This window comes from Oculina patagonica, chromosome 6, assembly GCF_052425735.1.
Source record: "Oculina patagonica isolate OP01 chromosome 6, crgOcupat, whole genome shotgun sequence".
NCBI lineage: Eukaryota > Metazoa > Cnidaria > Anthozoa > Scleractinia > Oculinidae > Oculina > Oculina patagonica.
Genome location: NC_135763.1, coordinates 3,842,347 through 3,860,268, shown reverse-complemented (window position 1 = coordinate 3,860,268; position 17,922 = coordinate 3,842,347). Strand labels below are relative to the sequence as shown.

General features: G+C 39.3%; 3 protein-coding genes across 3 annotated transcripts in view; all 3 read right to left on the bottom strand.

Moving 5' to 3' along the window:
- Nucleotides 1-1,540, bottom strand: part of LOC144658961 (uncharacterized) — a 5,137-nt gene extending 3,597 nt beyond the window's left edge. Inside the window, exons 1-2 of the mRNA XM_078519485.1 lie at nucleotides 1,375-1,540; nucleotides 794-912 (exon numbers count right to left, since the gene is read on the bottom strand). Coding sequence (XP_078375611.1) covers nucleotides 794-912; nucleotides 1,375-1,381 — 126 coding nt within the window. The 5' untranslated portion in view covers nucleotides 1,382-1,540. The remainder of the gene's footprint in view (nucleotides 1-793; nucleotides 913-1,374) is intronic.
- A 1,812-nt stretch (nucleotides 1,541-3,352) lies between these two features.
- On the bottom strand, nucleotides 3,353-6,739 carry LOC144656522 (dnaJ homolog subfamily C member 28-like). Its single transcript, XM_078516746.1, has 3 exons — nucleotides 6,326-6,739; nucleotides 4,927-5,225; nucleotides 3,353-3,872 (listed from the first exon to the last, which is right to left on the bottom strand). The coding sequence occupies exons 1-3, from the start codon at nucleotides 6,727-6,729 to the stop codon at nucleotides 3,391-3,393; spliced, it is 1,185 nt and encodes a 394-aa protein (XP_078372872.1). The 5' UTR covers nucleotides 6,730-6,739; the 3' UTR covers nucleotides 3,353-3,390.
- Nucleotides 6,740-8,085: 1,346 nt separating this feature from the next.
- On the bottom strand, nucleotides 8,086-17,643 carry LOC144658939 (E3 ubiquitin-protein ligase TRIM45-like). The gene is made up of 4 exons (XM_078519449.1): nucleotides 16,551-17,643; nucleotides 11,299-11,868; nucleotides 10,026-10,071; nucleotides 8,086-9,282 (listed from the first exon to the last, which is right to left on the bottom strand). The coding sequence occupies exons 1-4, from the start codon at nucleotides 17,608-17,610 to the stop codon at nucleotides 9,210-9,212; spliced, it is 1,749 nt and encodes a 582-aa protein (XP_078375575.1). The 5' UTR covers nucleotides 17,611-17,643; the 3' UTR covers nucleotides 8,086-9,209.
- Nucleotides 17,644-17,922: the final 279 nt, after the last annotated feature.

Below are 17,922 nucleotides of genomic sequence, written 5' to 3'. Positions count from 1 at the left end.
AACGTTTCGCCCGATGAATTAATAAGCAAGGGATGTTTAAGCGCGCGGGATCTCTTATTTTAAAGCGTACTTTCCCCTTTGTTTCTCTTTGAGCAAAGCCGCATAATATTATCTTCGTTCTGCGAAAAAATAAACTAAAATTGAATTAATAGAGCGATCAGGTGCAATTCTCGAAAGAATAGACATGACAAAGAACGAAATTATTGTATAACCAAATTAAAATTGAAAGCGCGTATTTCATTAAAAACGTCCGCCGAAACGTAAAGATCATCCAGAAAAGCGGAAAAAATTTTGAATCAAAGTATTGTGGAGAACAAGTAGATTATTTAAACAGTATTAAATATTCGAAAGACAACAGATGCTAAATTCGCAAAAGAAAACCGTCAATAAACTACGAGACCTTTATATAAAAATTTAAAATACAAGTTTTCTAATTAATGTTATGTTACAAAAATTATATTTGACAGAGAACCAGCAATAACAACAGTTCATTAAACATGTGACGAAATTCCAACAATAAAAATAAAAATAAATCACAAATTGGACATATGTCAGTTCTTTGCGTTTTTCATGCGATTAACTCGTGTGCGGGGAAACATCTTGATTCGATGAATAATTAATCATTTAAGGTGCTTTCCGCAAAACAAAGAATATACGTTTTGAGTAACACTCGCATACCGCAAGAAAGGCCAAGATCGCCGGCGGTACAAAACGAAAAACCAAAACAAAACATTCAACCAAAAAGCTCAAGTCATTCTAACTCGATTAAACTCTTAAAATTTGTGTTTCTTACCTGATGAACAAAAACGTCCTCTTTGGCATCGTCTCTTGTAATGAAACCGAACCCTTTGACAAGGTTGAACCATTTTACCGAGCCAGTAATTAGCTTGCCTCCTTCGGTCTTCCCGCTCTCTGAAAACGGTCAACCGAAAAACTACTTTAGTTACTGCCGTTAGTCTGACAGAAAAATTCTTTGTTTATAAACTTTAAGTTCCTTTTGTAGCTGGAAAGTTTTACAGAATCCTGTGTATGATATTATGAACCTCGCTTTGTAATCATAATACAATGAGATTTAATTTTATCAAGTGGAGATCCAAATTGGGAAAATCCTTGTAAAACACACCTTTACTAAAAATCTCACTCGTATTTAAACATCACTTAGAAATATAGGAACTTTCAAAGAAAAAAAGCGGATGTTTTCGCCGTAAACCGTGAACAAATATTGTCCGCGATAAAGGTTTAATTTAAAAAAAAAACTGCATCTCGGTTTATATAATGTTTCAAATTATAAACCAAAGGAAAGCTATAGGAAAAAGAAAGCGGGACAACTGCAAAAATGTAATTCTATAACAACGTAAACAATGTACTATATACCTGTCATTTGAGCAAAGAACTTTGACGCAAACTCTGAGAGGACTCCTGGGTTTTTGTGAGCGACTTTAGCCGTGAACAAATTTAGAATTTATCAGCCACCGCAGCGTAAATCCGCGAAATGCTGTCACCCGAACCTCGAAGACAAGCAGCTAGTATTTTGAAATACGTCTTTATCTCTCAGTACAACGTGGTATATTTAATAACTAGAAGCCTTCAGGCTTGCGTTCAACTTTGAACCAATCAGATGGCTTGTGTATGCTCTCTAATTGATCTTATTTTAGCGCCACAAAGATAATTCTGTCAACAGTAATATAAAAGAATAACTGATTTATCTCATGGCTTGTGAAATCCTGCGTTCTATTGGCTTTATCAGATTCCGGTTTTGACCACGGCTCTACCGATTATTCAAATCTATTGAATGTTTTTCTGAGTTATTTCAAAGCCATTCTGTTTTTCACTCACAGTACATATATAAATATTGTTATTCAAAAACAAGTTGTTTTAAAACAATAGCAACAGAAAGCAAGCCTAAGATCGTCAATTCCAGTCGGGCAAAGCAAAACGGAATGACAAAGAAAATATATCTCTCCACCGTCCAAATTGATTAAATCAGTATCAACAAATATATGAATAAAGAAAAGTATGGTTGCTTGCTGGCGGTTTTAAAATTTCGATATAATTTATTACGCCCTACAAAATGATGGCCGGCTTAACCTCTTTTATGAGGTTCATACAAGGCACAAAAGGCGATTTTTAGAGCATATGTTTGGCAAACACAATTTTCCGCGAGAAAGCCATAAAAACCACTTTAAATTATCCAGGTGTTACGCGCAATGCTTCCAACAGATTATCGGAAATGCAAAGCAAAAGTAATTTTCCATTCTTTAGTTTTTACGGAATAAAGAACTCGTTGCCTATACATTATTGATTTTCAATATCTGTTCGATGTGCCGCCGGATTAGTGCTTTCTAAAATTGTTTAGAACACCTTTTTTGTAAGAACCTTTTTATACGTGAAGGTTGAGAGGGGCCCAATATTTTGGAATATGCTTGGAACGTATCGGGCCGAGAACTTTATTTTTTGGCCATTTGTTGTGATAATGACAAATTCGTGTATGTCACGAATCAACTTTTGTTCACAAATTGGATTCTAGCAGTAATCAGTGAGTAACACAGCCATCACCTCAAAGTGACGTGAATATGTTTTGGATTGATTTATCGCAACACAACTACGTTTTTAAATTGAAAAAATAAGGATATTTTCTTGACCGTTTTCAGGTTCAAATCGTCGAAAAATTTAGAACGTTAAGCCTCTGTAAAAAACAAAAACAAAGAAAAGAACAGAACAGTGTACAGTGTAATAGAAAAATAACGCAAAAATCTCACACAAGAAAAGGCAATAGATTGTAGATCACCTCGAACAAAGAGGACCTGAAAAGTTCAATAAAGTTCTGAAACATAACAGTTAACGGTGACGGGCAGGTTGACCCCAGAAGTCTAGGGCTAGCCTGAAACATAATATTGCCACTACGGAATTATATTTAATGAATAAAATCAATTGTTAAAAATAAGGAAATTTTGTTTCTTTATTGGTTTGTTAAATAGCGGTTTAAGCTCAGTGTTGTCATTTGATTTTGTCTATCAAAAGCCGATGCAGAGCCTAAAGTTGTAGAGAAACGTCGCGGACACATTTTCTGGAGGATCGAGAACAGACAACCCATTGTCTTCCGAGGCAGGTAGATATCAGAAATACACGCGATTAGGGGGGTTTCATTTATAAGTGCATGGGGGGGGAGGGGGGGGAACAAGATTGTGTGTGTGTGTGTGTGTGTGTGTGTGTGTGTGTGTGGGGGGGGGGGGGGTTACGTTATTTTGGGAAGCAAAATATGGGCGGGATGTGACATTTTTACCTTCCAAGGAAGGCGTTTTTTGGAAATATTTGGAAGCCATTCCAAGTGATTTTGCCAACTCCTCCCCCCTGATGCACTAACAACTGAAAGTCTCCTTAATTCCTTCGTCATGATGTGCTTCCACCCTCCCCAGTGAATCCTTTTAAAAACTTAAGTCTGTATTTTTCCAGCAGTTTTCGAATAAACATCAAAGTAACACTTCTTCGTTCATCTTTGTTTTCTTCACCACAAGAGCTCAGTTGAAAGTCATTGTCGTCCGCTGATCCATAACCATAGTTCTCTACTGTTCTGTTGACTTCCTTTTGGAAGCTTACATGAACTTTTTGTTTGTTTAGTATGGGGACGATCATGTTGAATTTATCGATTTTCTGGTTAATGATACGCAACTTCTCCTCAAATTCCTTCAAGTTCTGCTCCCATTTGATAGTAGCTTCCAATGTCAACGGACTAGGTCCGAGTTTTGCCCTTTTTCCCAGCAGGTTTTCTCTTAGTCGGTTGATATCTTGCCGTATTTCCTTGTCGAGAGCAATCCATTCCGGTGCAAATCCTGAGTTTATCAGCACTTTATTGAGCCTTCGAGTTGTAGAGTCTAAAAATGTAAAGAAAAAGAGAAGATCCAGATACTAAGATACAGTTGTATTATTAAACCTAAAAAACATTCTCAAAGACATGAAAGGTTGTGGTCTTTAACTGGAAAATATTTCTTTAATTAAAACATTTTGTCAAGGCTGATGAAAATTGTGATGTAATTATAAAACAACTGTTTTCTAGACAGCAAAGTAAGATGCAGAATAACATGTAGTGAACTGTCTACCAACCCAGACATCTGAACACTTTCCCTTCCCATGATACTCCACTCGCGCTTCATGCTCATTCCCAGATCAAGCTGGCAATTCCTGTTTTAGAAGAGCCTGAGAAAGGGCCAGTGCAGTCCCAGCAACCATACCAGGCTACACCCATTGCTGTCATTTCCATAATAATTCTGATTGGTTTTTAGTTTGCACTTACGTATTTCATCTTTGATCACCATGCAAAATTTTAAGAAGAAATTAAAGCATGAGTGAAAGAAATGAGATTAAATTTCGATAAACATTTCAGAATAAAAATAAGCGACAGAAATTTTACACAACTTTAAACGTTGTGTAAAATTTCTGTCGCGCACATTTTTATTCTGAAGTGAAAGAAATGTATAACAATTAAATTTTGTTTGCTGGAAATTGATCAGCCTTTGAAATAGGCTTGAACACCTCTCTGAAGTGGACATGTTGGGTAAGGTTCTGACAATAGTTATTCTAGTCCCCCATTAGATTATATACAAGCATCTGCCACCCCAAAGGTCCCAAAGGGTACTATGGCTTTTAAGATGTTTAATCTTAAAAAATAGTAGCAAAGGAAAGTCATTGGACTCAACAAAAAGCAACCTAGTATCCAGGGCTTTAGGAATGGAATAGAGTGCAAATTTTAAAATTAGGAGAATTATCTAATTATCAGATATTTTGGTCTGCAATGAGGTGAGGGTTTTGAGAACTGGTCTACACACTCAACCAAAAGTTCAGAGATCCCCCTCCATTGGTTTGACTATATCCCTCTGAAACAACACGCTATTGATAAATTCAGAATTTGACAACAGGTATTGCACTTGCCAACATACTGCTCGTGGTCAAGCTTAAGTGGTTTTCCACTACCAGATAAATTTTTAAATTCTCCCTTAGACATGGCTTCCTGGATAAGATCTTCTACCAGTCTGTCAATGACCTGAGAGTACTTTGATCTCCTTATGGCCCTCTTTTCAGGTTCAGCAATGGATGTTTCTTGTTCTCCAAATTGTTGAGTCTTATGCTCAATCACTTTGTCTGAAGCTCTCTGTACCCTGTAGTTTTGATACTGTTTTTGTCTTTTGGATGGTGAACCAAACCCAATACCTTCATACTCTAGGTATTGCCTACAGGAACAAACAATTAAATTAAATACCAGGAGACAGAGCCCAGGGGGGGGGGGGTGGGGGTCTCCCCAAAATACCTATACAGGTATGTTTTTAATTTCTAGAACGAGGTATAACATTTTTAATGCATGAAAGTTTTAAATTATTAGCAGCTAAAACAGGGTGGTAAAGAATTGAAATCTTTCTAGAGCGGGGTATCATTTTGGATGCTACTTTGAAGACCCGGGCAGCATATACCCACCCAAAACATACCTGGGTAACCCTCTCCCTGCAAAACAGAGCCATGGCTAGTCTCTTTCTCAGCCATTTATTATTTGGCTCTTCATGCAACAAAGCTGGGTTTTAGTTAAGTCCCCGGGGGGGGGGGGGGGAGGGGGGTGCTACTCAAAAACGTTTTGTACGAGAAGGATCCGCCCCGAGGTCCAGCCCCTTACCCTTTTATATACCATTTTGACAGAAAAGACACCCCTTTCATATAACTTTTACTGAAGAAAGGTACCCCTTTCATATACCTTAAAGACATGGCATAGGCCTAAAACAGGAAGTCTTGATGCCATCTTTATGTAGCGTTTAATAGATTTACATGATACAGCCATAAGGTGTGTCTGTTCGAAATATTTTAATTGAAAGCCCTTTTTAATACCTAAATGGCCGATATCCCTACCCTTTCATATACCAAAACATGGAGCCTCCCCGTATAGGCCATTATAGGGAGTACCCCCCGGGATATTGCCTTGGGTACCAGTGACACCACCCCACCTCACTCCTCCGCCGTCCCCATTCATGTAGTTACCTTAAGTTAGTCTGGTGGTGCTAACTTTTAACTATTTCATTGAACAAATCAACAACCGTTTATATGATTCACCCCAAGCTGTCACTGGGGCAAGGAAACTCAGGAACCCTTGCAGGCAGAACAATTTTTCTCATGTCTCTCATGGGTGTGTTGTCTTGTCTCGGCCAAAATCTAGTGTAAAGGACTCTGAATTGAGAGGTACCGTTCAAGAAATTTTTACTATCCCAGTGCTTTATTTCATCTGGGAGTGTACGTAAATTAATACCTGCTAATACTGTATATACAATATAGTGATATGTGTCAGTACCTATGTTGTGGAGCTGTGTGATGGATATCAAATACTATCTCTTTCTCAAAATCCTGATCGCTCACTTCTGCACCTTCCTGGGACGCAGTCGTTACATGATCCATGACCACTCTGTACGCCTGTTCTATTCGCGCAAATCTTTCAGCATCGGCTGTTTTTCTCCCACAATCAGGGTGATACCGCTTGGCTAGGCTCAAGTACGCTTCGCGAACATCCACAACAGTTGCACTCCAGTCGACCCCGAGTAAAAGATAACAGTCCTTAACTTTCATGCTAGGCGCTCGTGTACACAGCATACGGCCTGTGTATTTAAGGATGGGATGACTTCGTAATATTGTCATGGATTTACACGTAGCATTGCTCGACAAAATGTGATAAAATCTCTGATAAAGACAGGTCGCCATGTTTGTTGTGATGTTGCATTACATAATCGTGGTATTACACGAAATGACTTATGTATGTGAAAGAAACCGCTGACAATCCACATTGCCTGCGCGGTTGCGCGTCATCTTTGTACCTTTGAACGTCAATTTTTAAACAACCCCCCTTCGGTAGATGGTAATTGATGCCAATTTTGAGGTAACTTTATGCTTCTAGAGTTATTCATCAACTACATTGACTATTTTACTGCACCAATAAACACGCAAACTCTGTTCAAACGTTTTTCGCTGCCGACAACAACAACAAAACCTTTTTTTGAATGTCTGGGGGTCAATCTCCTTAGAAGGGGGTAAGGGGTCACGCGCCTAGTTCACGACTATTAAAAATGGAAAGTCACGTTTCACCGAAAATAACATCATAGACGAGGGATTCTTGCGCATTGTCCTGCAATGGCGATTTTACGAAAATAACAAGCAAATTGTGTCCAAAAAGAATCTCTTCATTGCACGGCAGGTCAGTTATCACGGAAAAAGTGAAGAATTCTTGTCAGGTTTTAAGATTATCAAAAATTTTCTTGCTTTCACGTGTCATACCAAAATGTCATTCACACTTCACGGGCAATATTATTTTATAATCACGAATCACGGAGAAAAACCGTATAAACACGTTTCATGAGAAACCCCCTTACAGCCCCTCTTCTAAGCGTACTTCAGGAAACGGAAGCTCACTTCAAGTTTTGACCGGTTCAAAAGGTCACATCTGTCGCTTGTGATTTTGATTTTTCCTGCTTTTCAAGGCTGTTGCCATAATTATGATTGACGGCAGCGATAAACGCTATCGTCAGACTTCGCGTGTTGTTAGGCGCTGTAAACCCCGATAAACATTAAACTTGTTAATTCACAGGAGTCGTGTGAATTAACAAGTTCATGTCCCTGAACGGAAAAGAAAATGAACGGCGCGCAATGCATGGAGGCAATGACGTTTTCCAAGGGAATGTTAATTTTTTTAAGGAAATTTGTCAAAAAATTAACGTTAATAAAAATAGCTGACGACTTCTATGTTAAATAACGTTACCTTATAGCGCGACATCAGAAAAACGATATACGGTACAGTTCTTGCGAGCGACGTAAGTCAAGGGCTGTTTTGTAATTGCTTACACAGACCGACAACACAGGCGCATTGTATTAATAAAAGTGGAGATGTGATTATGTCTGTTGACTGAATTCAGTAGAACTCCTCAAATATAAAATTTATCTCTTTCGTTTATACTTTGCATCAGGCCTTTCTAACCTCAGAAGTATTTGCTTCGTGTTTTCGCGGCGATTTATTGTCAACTTGATCTCCGTTCGAGTGACATTTATTGCTATATTTATTTTTTAACGACTCCTTGGATAATACATAGACAACTAAGTGTTTCACTTGGCCATTGGTCTTTTGCAAAACAGAACGTTGTTTCTTGCACAATTCGTGGGAGGCAGTTCGGTACAGCGCGAGGCGAGTGTGACACGCGTGCACTAGCCTCGCGCTCCACCGCGAAAACGCGTTAAGTGGAAATGCTCGATAATTAATTAACAGCGTTTAACATTCATTTGCGAAAAGAAAACAACAAGCTGTCTCTTCTATGAAAAGGGATAAACCTAAATCCGAGCGTCTGTTTTGACTATTACTGAAGTGTTAAAAAGTTTGAGAGCAAAATGCTGATCGAGTAAAAGTGAACGAACTGTATCTCGTACCCAGTCTTCGAACTCTGGTGCGCGTCGGCGACCAACCGCTGATGGCGGAAGCTGATCCTGGGTACAAGATTGCAAGAAGTGCAATTAAAAGTTCTTTGACCATTTTGACCATTTGACCATTTGACCATTTGGCAGGCCGGTGGATTTTAGAACATTGACTTGCCCGTAAAATAAAACAAAAGGCATGAAAAATGCGTATAATTGCACGTGCAATGTATAAAATACCTCAGTTATAAAATGTACATCCGGCAACTTAGTTATAAGACTGTAAAGCCCTTTTAAGAAGTGATACCTATATATGACACAATATATAAGAAACGTTTGACCATATAGACACTATAATAAATATTATAACTTATCAATACTAGATCTGGATAAAATATTAACACTTCTAAGTTTAAGATTGTTTCAACCAACTCTACCTTTGGAGAAATGAACTGGCGAATAACTTTACAAAATGAGTTCTTCTTTTTACAACGAACCTTAAAAACACTAGGAACTAGTCAGTATTAGGTTACGAAGTAACGGGATACGAGCTGAGAATGTACTTTTAGAAACTACTATCTCGTGCTTTCAGTACGTAAAATGCAACAATTTGTGCTCGATCTTAAAATATATGTACAAAAATGACAATGCCATCGCAAAACTGATTGCCAGGTCGTCTGGTTGGGGTCGGGATGACCGGTCATGTACCCTGTACAATGAAGTGTCCTCGCGTATGAGCAAGTATTTTATGTCTTCACAAGAAGCAAGTACCAAGACTGCCACTACTACACGTGCTCTTTAACCATATAACACATGACAACTTTGTTGAAAGAGACGAAGATACCTCGGTTTGGTTTACTGCGGAAATACAAGAGGATTACTTTTCAATTTTCAACTTCGTCAACTCATTAACTAACGATGAAAGTAGAACCTCGCAAGTTACGATTCAGCTTAACATCGCTTAATTAAAGGAGAAGTTCACTCCAGAATGACCATTTATTTTCTTTACGCCAATAAAAGGTTTACACAAAGATATGTTATTCTCCAGACTTTCAGCCACCTACGTTCGCTATAACCCTACGAAATCTTTCCCAAAACTCGACAACTGAACGCCGCCATCTTGGAGCTGGTAATGTGTGCGTGACGTCAAAGAGCTCAGCCTGAAGTTTAGTGGGAATATTTTAATAGTCGAAACTCCTTGTTTTTTGTATTTCTTGGAGCTTTGTTTGAGTAAAATGGAGCTGCACAAACAGGCATTCTGACAAACAAAAGCCACTACGAAGAAACAAGGAGTTTCGAGTATTTAAATTTTCCCACCAAACTTCAGGCTGAGCTCTTTGACGTCACGCATACATTACCAGCTCCAAGATGGCGGCGTTCAGTTGTCGAGTTTTGGGAAAGATTTCGTAGGGTTATAGCGAACGTAGGTGGCTGAAAGACTGGAGAATAACATATCTTGGTGTAAACTTTTTATTGGCGTAAAGAAAATAAATGGCCATTCTGGAGTGAACTTCTCCTTTAAAGGAAGAGCTTTACTACAGAACACTATCCCTTGGGACTTCTTTCACTTCTTGCAAGGTCGAGTATAATTCTTAACTTACCAAGTAAACAATCTCTGTCCATTCAAAGACCCGTCGTGCTTTCCCTCTGAAAGAAACCAAACGTGTCAAAAACAAAAAAACGGTCGAACCTCTACAAAAAGATGCGTTTTGTCAATTTAAAAATTCTCCTTAACTTGTTAAGCATTTTTTATTATAGTACCAGCTGGGAGAACGACTTGTACACCTGAAATAGGCCACTTGATGGACAATTCAACTTTTACGAGAAATTACAAGGCAATCAATCAAAGATAAAGCAATTTTCAGTTGAGAATCGAAAGTAATGTGGGAGGCGCGGTGGCCTAATGGTTAGTGCACTGGACTCCGGATCGAGCGGTCCGGGTTCGAGCCTTTGCCGGGGTCATTGTGTTGTGTTCTTGGTCAAGACACTTTACTCTCACAATGCTTCTCTAAACCCAGGTGTATAAATGGGTACCGCCCATTCAAGGGGGAATAAAAATAAAAATATTCCTAGCCGCTTAATGCTAATGGAACCGGGATAAGCTCCGGCAAGTAAGGGCCACTTGGCTCTAGGCTTCCCTTTATCGAAAGTAATCCGAAATTGTTTTGGTTTTGTTTTATTACGCTTTATTACGATTGGTTTAATAAACTCGTGCCACTTTTTCAGCCAATCAGAAGTAAAACCAAAACCAATCTCGCACGTTTTCCCGCGTTTCTCGCAGGCTATACATTTGCTTGTTGCTAAAGTTCACTTGTTCACTGTGTTGTTTACGTTTCTTGTGATTGGCCAGTGTAATTGCTTTTCCGTTGGTTTTTGACACACAAACGAAAACCTGCCAACCACTTTAATGTGGAAGCACTGCATTTGTTACCATTTCTTACTCTTAATTCCTACTCTCGTAAGACGGATGGCTTTGCAGTCTCTCGCAAATGCATAACTGTTCGGCCAGTACATACTAATGTAAAGTACACCTTACCACCTACACGCCTACATAAACAAACTGGGTATACACCAGTGATTGAAGAAACGTTGGCCCATGTAAAGAAAAAAAAAAAAAAAACGATGCGCCCCAAATTGTAACTGGGAAATCGGAAAAAAGAAACTGTCGTCTGTGACAGGATAAACATTGTAATAAGACAGGTTGCATAAATCATGCTCTTTAGGCTCTCAAAGAAAGAAAAAAACTAGATTATTAGTAAATGGATAATTACTAAGCTTACTAATATGTCTACCCAGATTCCCATTCGGTCGGTCAACGTTTCTTCAATTTGGTGTATACGAGTGTATACGCACTCGTGACAAATGTGAGCTCACCTTGACCCGACCCCAGTTCTACTCCGATATACAAATTGTCTTTGCGGCCTGGTAACGGCCCGACATACTTGACTATTCCGCGGCCGATCTGTCCTCCTGCCCTAGTTACCAGTACCTCCATACCCAACTGAATGTCGCTGCTTGAGGTAGGCGCAAATGGCTTGGTGAACAGTTTTGTACTTGTATGAGAAGTGGCGACTGCTGAGTGGTATGGAGTCGTGGTGAGCGACTGTGAATCGGTGGAATAACTTGACGATGAGGTAGAATGGTGACCGACATCACGCAGTGAATGAGAGTACGGCGAAGACTTGACGTGGTATGAGGACGTGTACTCGTCTTTGCTCCCGAAAACATTGTTGAGGGATCCCGATGCTGAGTGGTATGGAGTCGTGGTGAGCGACTGTGAATCGGTGGAATAACTTGATAAAGAGGTAGAATAACTGGTATCATGCAGCGGATGAGAGTATGGTGATGTAGGCCTTAATGGCTTGGTAAACCGTTCCGTACTAGTGTGAGGCGGAGTACTGATTGCTGGAGGGTATGGAGCAGAGGTTTGCGTTGACCAATTGTCTAAAATAGAAATTAATTAAGAACAATAAAGAAAGCAATACATAAAACAAGGGCCACTTTATTTTATATCCACCCCCTCCCCCCCCCCCCCCTTATTGGTGAAGTAAGTCAAAAAAAAAAAAAAAAAAAAAAAAGGGGGGGGGGGGGGGGAATATATATAGTTGATTGTCCAAACTGAGACAAAATTTGCATGGGAATATAAAATAAAGTAAACCTAGCAAAATATTAATGACCTTTATAAATGTTCTTCAGAATTTACCTTTCATTTTTTTGCAGACAATACCAGCAAGACGTATGACCCTTGAATTAATTTAAAGCTAATTCAGGGCTTGCCAAAGTTAAGTAAAAAAATAAATCAACTTTGTTTAACGACCTTTAACGAGGGTTGCACATATAGTAACAGTCTTGCAACTGACAAACCTGTGGCCCTCGGATTCCCGATCCAATTGGAATTTAGAAGTGTTGGTTTGTGTACATGTGGAGGGAGGAAAACCGGAGAAACCCAGAGAAAAACCCTCGGAGCAAGGACGAGAACAAACAACAAACTCAACCCACATATGACGCCGGGTCCGGGAATCGAACCCGGGCCACATTGGTGGAAAGCGAGCGCTCTCACCACTGCGCCATCCCTGCTCCCCTATACTTAATGAACGGCTAAAAGCTAACAAGCTGACATATAATGTAAATTAATCAAAGTCTCTTCGAGATACCGACTTTTTTGCATGAAGTATGAGTCGAAAGTTTATCCTGAGCATTGTTCTTCGAACTTATCATTACAGTTGCTTTGTAGTTTAATTCAGTTAACAATTGCAATATCCTATCTTAGCGGAGGAAATGCAGCCATAAAATTTTGTCAAAAATGGCTTGTCCGCGCCGGGTATTTAGACACATATTCCTCAATATTAAACAAATTACCAGTGCAAATTTTACCGAGATCTGACAATTCTAGGGTTTTACTAAAAGCAGGCCCACAGCCCCCCCAATTCTGGCCCGCGGCCCACAGATTTTTGCTAATGCGCTAATAAAGAAAAACTATAATTTCAGTTGTCGGTGACGAGGCGCGTGTTTACAGGATCGAGTTCTCGCTGTTAGGACTACAATGATTTTAAATTTTGTTACCTATATGGGTCTGTAGGTCAACTGGAGCTCTTGCCTTTCTTTCAAGAATTCATGCTATAAATGTCGGATTAATTCAACTTCAACTTCAACTTAGCTTTCTGTAAGTTGTTTATCCATTTATCACGCTGTTTCTTCATAAAACGTCATAGGGCACCGAATAAAAGGACCTATGAAGGTAAACTTGAAGCATATGAGGTAAGAACACCATAAACTGGAAGACTACAAGATTTTCCGATGCAAACTTCTTCTTTTAAGTGGTAAAACATATCGATCGAGTTAAAGTTAAAAGTGACCCCCGAGGAAGAATTTTTACGTTCAGATCCCCCCCTCCCGCCCGAGAGGTGGTCCGCGGGCCGCCAGGCCGCGGGCCGTGAAGTGGACCGTGGGCCGCCGGGCCGCGGGCCTGCTTTTAGTAAAACCCGACAATTCTATACTTTAAAATTGCAAGGACCTTTCGAGGCAGTCGATTACGGCAGCGAAATTACCAAATGAAACAGCAAAATATGCGTTCGACGCTTTGTTTTTGCGACGCCATACGGTATTTTATAAATTGTTATAGGTAGACCGCTGTTCAATGTGTTCACGGCCGTATCTTTACGATTGCTCCACGAAAAAGCACGAAAAAATACGGATATTTCCGACTACTGTCGGAGAAAACATTGCGCATATAATTGCGGCGTAAACAAATTGATACACATGACAAGCTGCGTTTCTGGGCTCTGCGAGGGTCGGGTATCAAGACAGCTTCTTCTTGGGCTTAAGAAGAGGCCCTGCCAGGGTAAATTCTGACAAGCGACATGGCCCAAAAAGTAGCGACAGCATACTAATAAAATCACGACAAACGACAACCCTTTTGGAAAAACTTAAATTCCGACAAGGACAAGCAATTTTCCTTCAATTTAATTACCGACAGCGACATAAAGAGCGATAAAACAGCGACACGGCACATTTTTAAATTTAGACAAGCGACACAGGAACTCCCCGGCAGGGCCTCTAAGAAGGATTAAACAAAAGCCATATATACAGTGAATGCTTTCGAATTATATTTGAAGATGAAATACGAAATAATTTTGCTGTCTTTGACTGAAATTCCACTCGAACTGCGTAGACACCACAGGCAGCCCAGGCGTGTTATGTGTTTTTCTTTTGGGAAGGCTAAACCGTCGAAAGAGAAAATCGCTTAAATGGCCTAATTAAATCCCACCCTAGGAACACAGAGTAGGCAAAATAATGCAAGAAATACAAGAGGTAATTAAGCCATTTTTATTTCAGTTCCTTTACAGATGTAGTATTTAGAGCAAATTTCGAAAGCTTTCTCATACATTGTTTCAAACGGCTGAACCAGACTTAGGCAATCAACAAAATGATATACCGTAAAATTCCGGTTATAAGCCCCCCCGCTTATAAGCCCCCCGTTATAGGCCATCAACCTGGAAACAAAAAAATACATCCGGTTATTAAAGCCCCCCCCCCCCCCGGATATAAGCACCCCTCTACCGGATGACAGTACTGAACACGGGCTTAATGTTGCTTTTTTGTGCGTTTTTAACTTAAAAACGTATTTCGATCAACACTCCCGAGGCTCGTTTCGAAACGGTTTTTTTTATTCCGTTTATAAGCCCTCCCGAATATAAGCCCCTCCACTTATAAGCCCACACAAAAACCTTACGAAGTTGTATAAGCCCAGGGCTTATAACCGGAATTCTACGGTATTCACATTGATCACATAACACGCCTGGGCCGCCTGTGTAGACACGATCACATGTTGTAAAGCCAATTCATGCAACATTGCTGTCAACGCGAGGTCACACCCCTAACGACCTAGGCTGATGACAAAATAGAATGGCGCTTGTAGCAACCAAATTTGGCTTACTTTTTAACCGCTCCTAAGCTAAAAGAAGCCCCCATCTCTTACATTTGTTTTAACTTCAATAATATCTTTGAAAAGAGCGAGTTTTTTGGTATGGTTTATTTTTGACGTTTGTAATTTTTAAACGATGTAAGTGCTAGTGATTATTTATTCGTGTTTTAGCGTTAGTTACGCAATTCATTGTTTGTGAGACGCTTTTTATAGATCGCCTTTCAGACACACGTACGTTGAGATAAGAAAGCTGACATGTCACTTTTAGAATTGTTATAATAACGTTTGTAAATGTGACAAGTCACGTTTTTTACACGAGATCGCAAGTGATCACCCACAGCGGAAAGAAATCCCTTGAGAAATTAAAACAGTCCCTTGAGAAATTAAAAAAGTCCCTTGAGAGTTAACAAGAATGTGGTTCCACATTTTACCTCACATAACTGCTATTTTCCTACTTTCGCTTGTAAACAAGCAAAAAAGTCGAAAAAAGGCTAAATATGTTATTTTTCGTCCTCATCAAGACTGCTCTTTTTCCCTTAAATTAAAATAATTTTTCAACTGCTAACACTTCTTGAAAGAAAAGACTGTCAAATATCTTGGAATAATGATTGATTGACAGACCTCTAATGGAAAAATAATTTGGGAGCACGGATGGGGCAGTGGCAATGTGGCCCGGGTTTGATTCTCTGACCTTGCATCATATGTGGGCTGAGTTTGTTGTTGGTTCTCGTCCTTGCTCTGAAATTTTTTTCATGAAAATATTTGCTAGACATTTACGCAAGTTTCTCTTTGATTCTCTGTCAATACCTGAAATTTTTTATTCGGATTGAAAACCAAAGGGTCTCTCACACCAAAATTTGTTTCACAAAAGTTCTAGTGAATCATAACTGATAAGGTAGTTTTTTATTGATCAACGAGATCCAATTGATCTGGTTATGCCAACAAGAGAATATAAAATAATTATATTCAATTCCAGAGAAGTCGACAACAAAATCTTACCACTAAGCTGTTAGAATTTTTTCTGTAGTTAGAATTTCTTCCTTTCAGTTATACTTTTAAACATAAGGATCAAGATTCGTGGCTAATTTGTGAACGGAATGCATTTTGCTGACTCACCATGCCCCACACGCTCATAAAAACCTTATAATGTTAAGGCGGTGAGGGCCCTTAGGCCTCATTTCCATGCAACCTCCGGCTTAAGGTGCATCCGCATATTATGTGATTGTGGTGTTCGATCATTAACAAATTGAATAACATTTTTGTGAGCGAAAAGGAGTTATTCATTTTTATGAGAAAAATGCAGTTAAATTTTAACGGCGTGGTTTTAAGTTCTCAGATCTTCTTGTTTTATTGATGCACTGAAACTGCTAAATCTTTTTTAGAGAAGCAACGCAGATAAAATTGCAACAACAAAAATACCCTGAAGAAATAAATTTTGCCTGCTCTTGCCTTATGTAGAGAACATGTTCAATTCAACTGTCACGCACTCTTGTCTAAATGTTTCATAAAAAAAGAAGTAAAAACAATTAATCAAGTCATGTTAAAGGAGGGGCAAAATTTTAAACTAAAAATAAGTAGGTGCACATGAAGAACAGCGTATATTTCTACAACCACAGGGTGCTATAGCTAAAGGCGCGGCGGTGAATAACCGAGACAAGTAATATAACACCCGGATACCTGTATCTATTTTAAAAAAACTCACCATTTGAAGGTCTCTTTAAAGATCCAATTTCCTTGTTGTTTACAATGTCAAACAGTTCTTGATTTTCCACGAAAACCGGAAGACACTCGGGGTGACGACTCACCGGCTCGCCGCTTTCAGAAAAACTCGCAAGGATTGTTGTTTCGAGTGATTCCGTTAGTCCAACGATTTCAGCGTTTGTACTTCGCGTTAAAACTTTTTCAGACATTTCCAGCGACGATTCGATCTCCTGTATTTGATGCTCGATCTCAGTCTTCCGTGTGGTTAGACTTTCAAGTGACTTCTTCCTTTCGTTTTCCACTGCTGCGAAAATATTTGTCTTTTTCCTTTCAATGGCTGCTGTTAAGTTTTCGACAAATCTTTGAACATCTTCTTTCACGTTTTCGCCTTGTTGCACAAGTTTAACATATTCTTGGTCAGCTTTACACGCTTCGTTAATTTTCTCCTGTAATTTGCTTTTCTGTGTTTCAACCAGTGTTTTCATCTGGATCTTCTGTCTTGCAGCTTCATCTTCGATTAGTTTCATAGTGTGACCGCTGTGGTCCAATGTGACACAAATGTGGCAAACAGCAATTTTACAGCTCGTGCAAAAGAATTTCAACTCTTCTTTCTTCCCTTGCGAATTAACGTGACTTCGCTTCGGACAAAAGGCAGGTCGCTTCAATACATCCTCATAGTCCTTGTCTTGAAACTCTTTGAGCGCCAGAATACGATGGCCTTTATTGCTGCGGATGATATCGTGTCCATTTACGCATTCTTTACACCAAAAGATACAGCACTGGAAACAGTAGTAACTCTCAGAGCTTTTCTTGTCGCAGTTTCCACATCGCACTTGACTGTTGTCGCATTCTTTAATGGTCAGTGCGTCTATCATGCCGTTTAGGTAAAAGCTGGTTGGGAGATCATCTAGATCACCACTTGCAGGTACTCTGCTTAGGACTCGACATTCCGGACATTGAATTGTGTCTCGACGATCACTTCTTCTATGCCATTTCTTCAAGCAATGCAAACAAAAACTGTGTAAACATGGCAGTTGTTTCGGGTCCGTGAAGGTGGTCATGCACACAGAACATGACACTTCTTCGTGAAGATTGTTAAGTAATGATTCTCACAAGAAGTAGGCAAAAATCAACAGGCCGGATCCAAAAACAACCGTTTGGCATCACAGTGTTAATCCTTTAATTAAATAAAAATCCCTAACAGTGATTGGCTAATTACAATTGAAGCGCGAAATTTGAATTTCAATTCTTGAATTATTCACAACAATGGCATTTTCGATCGTTTGAACTATACGAATCGATTTTAAATGTTAAAAACTACAAACATGTCAAAGGACAAGGCCTTACAATATGGGGAAGACAACTTTTTCAAT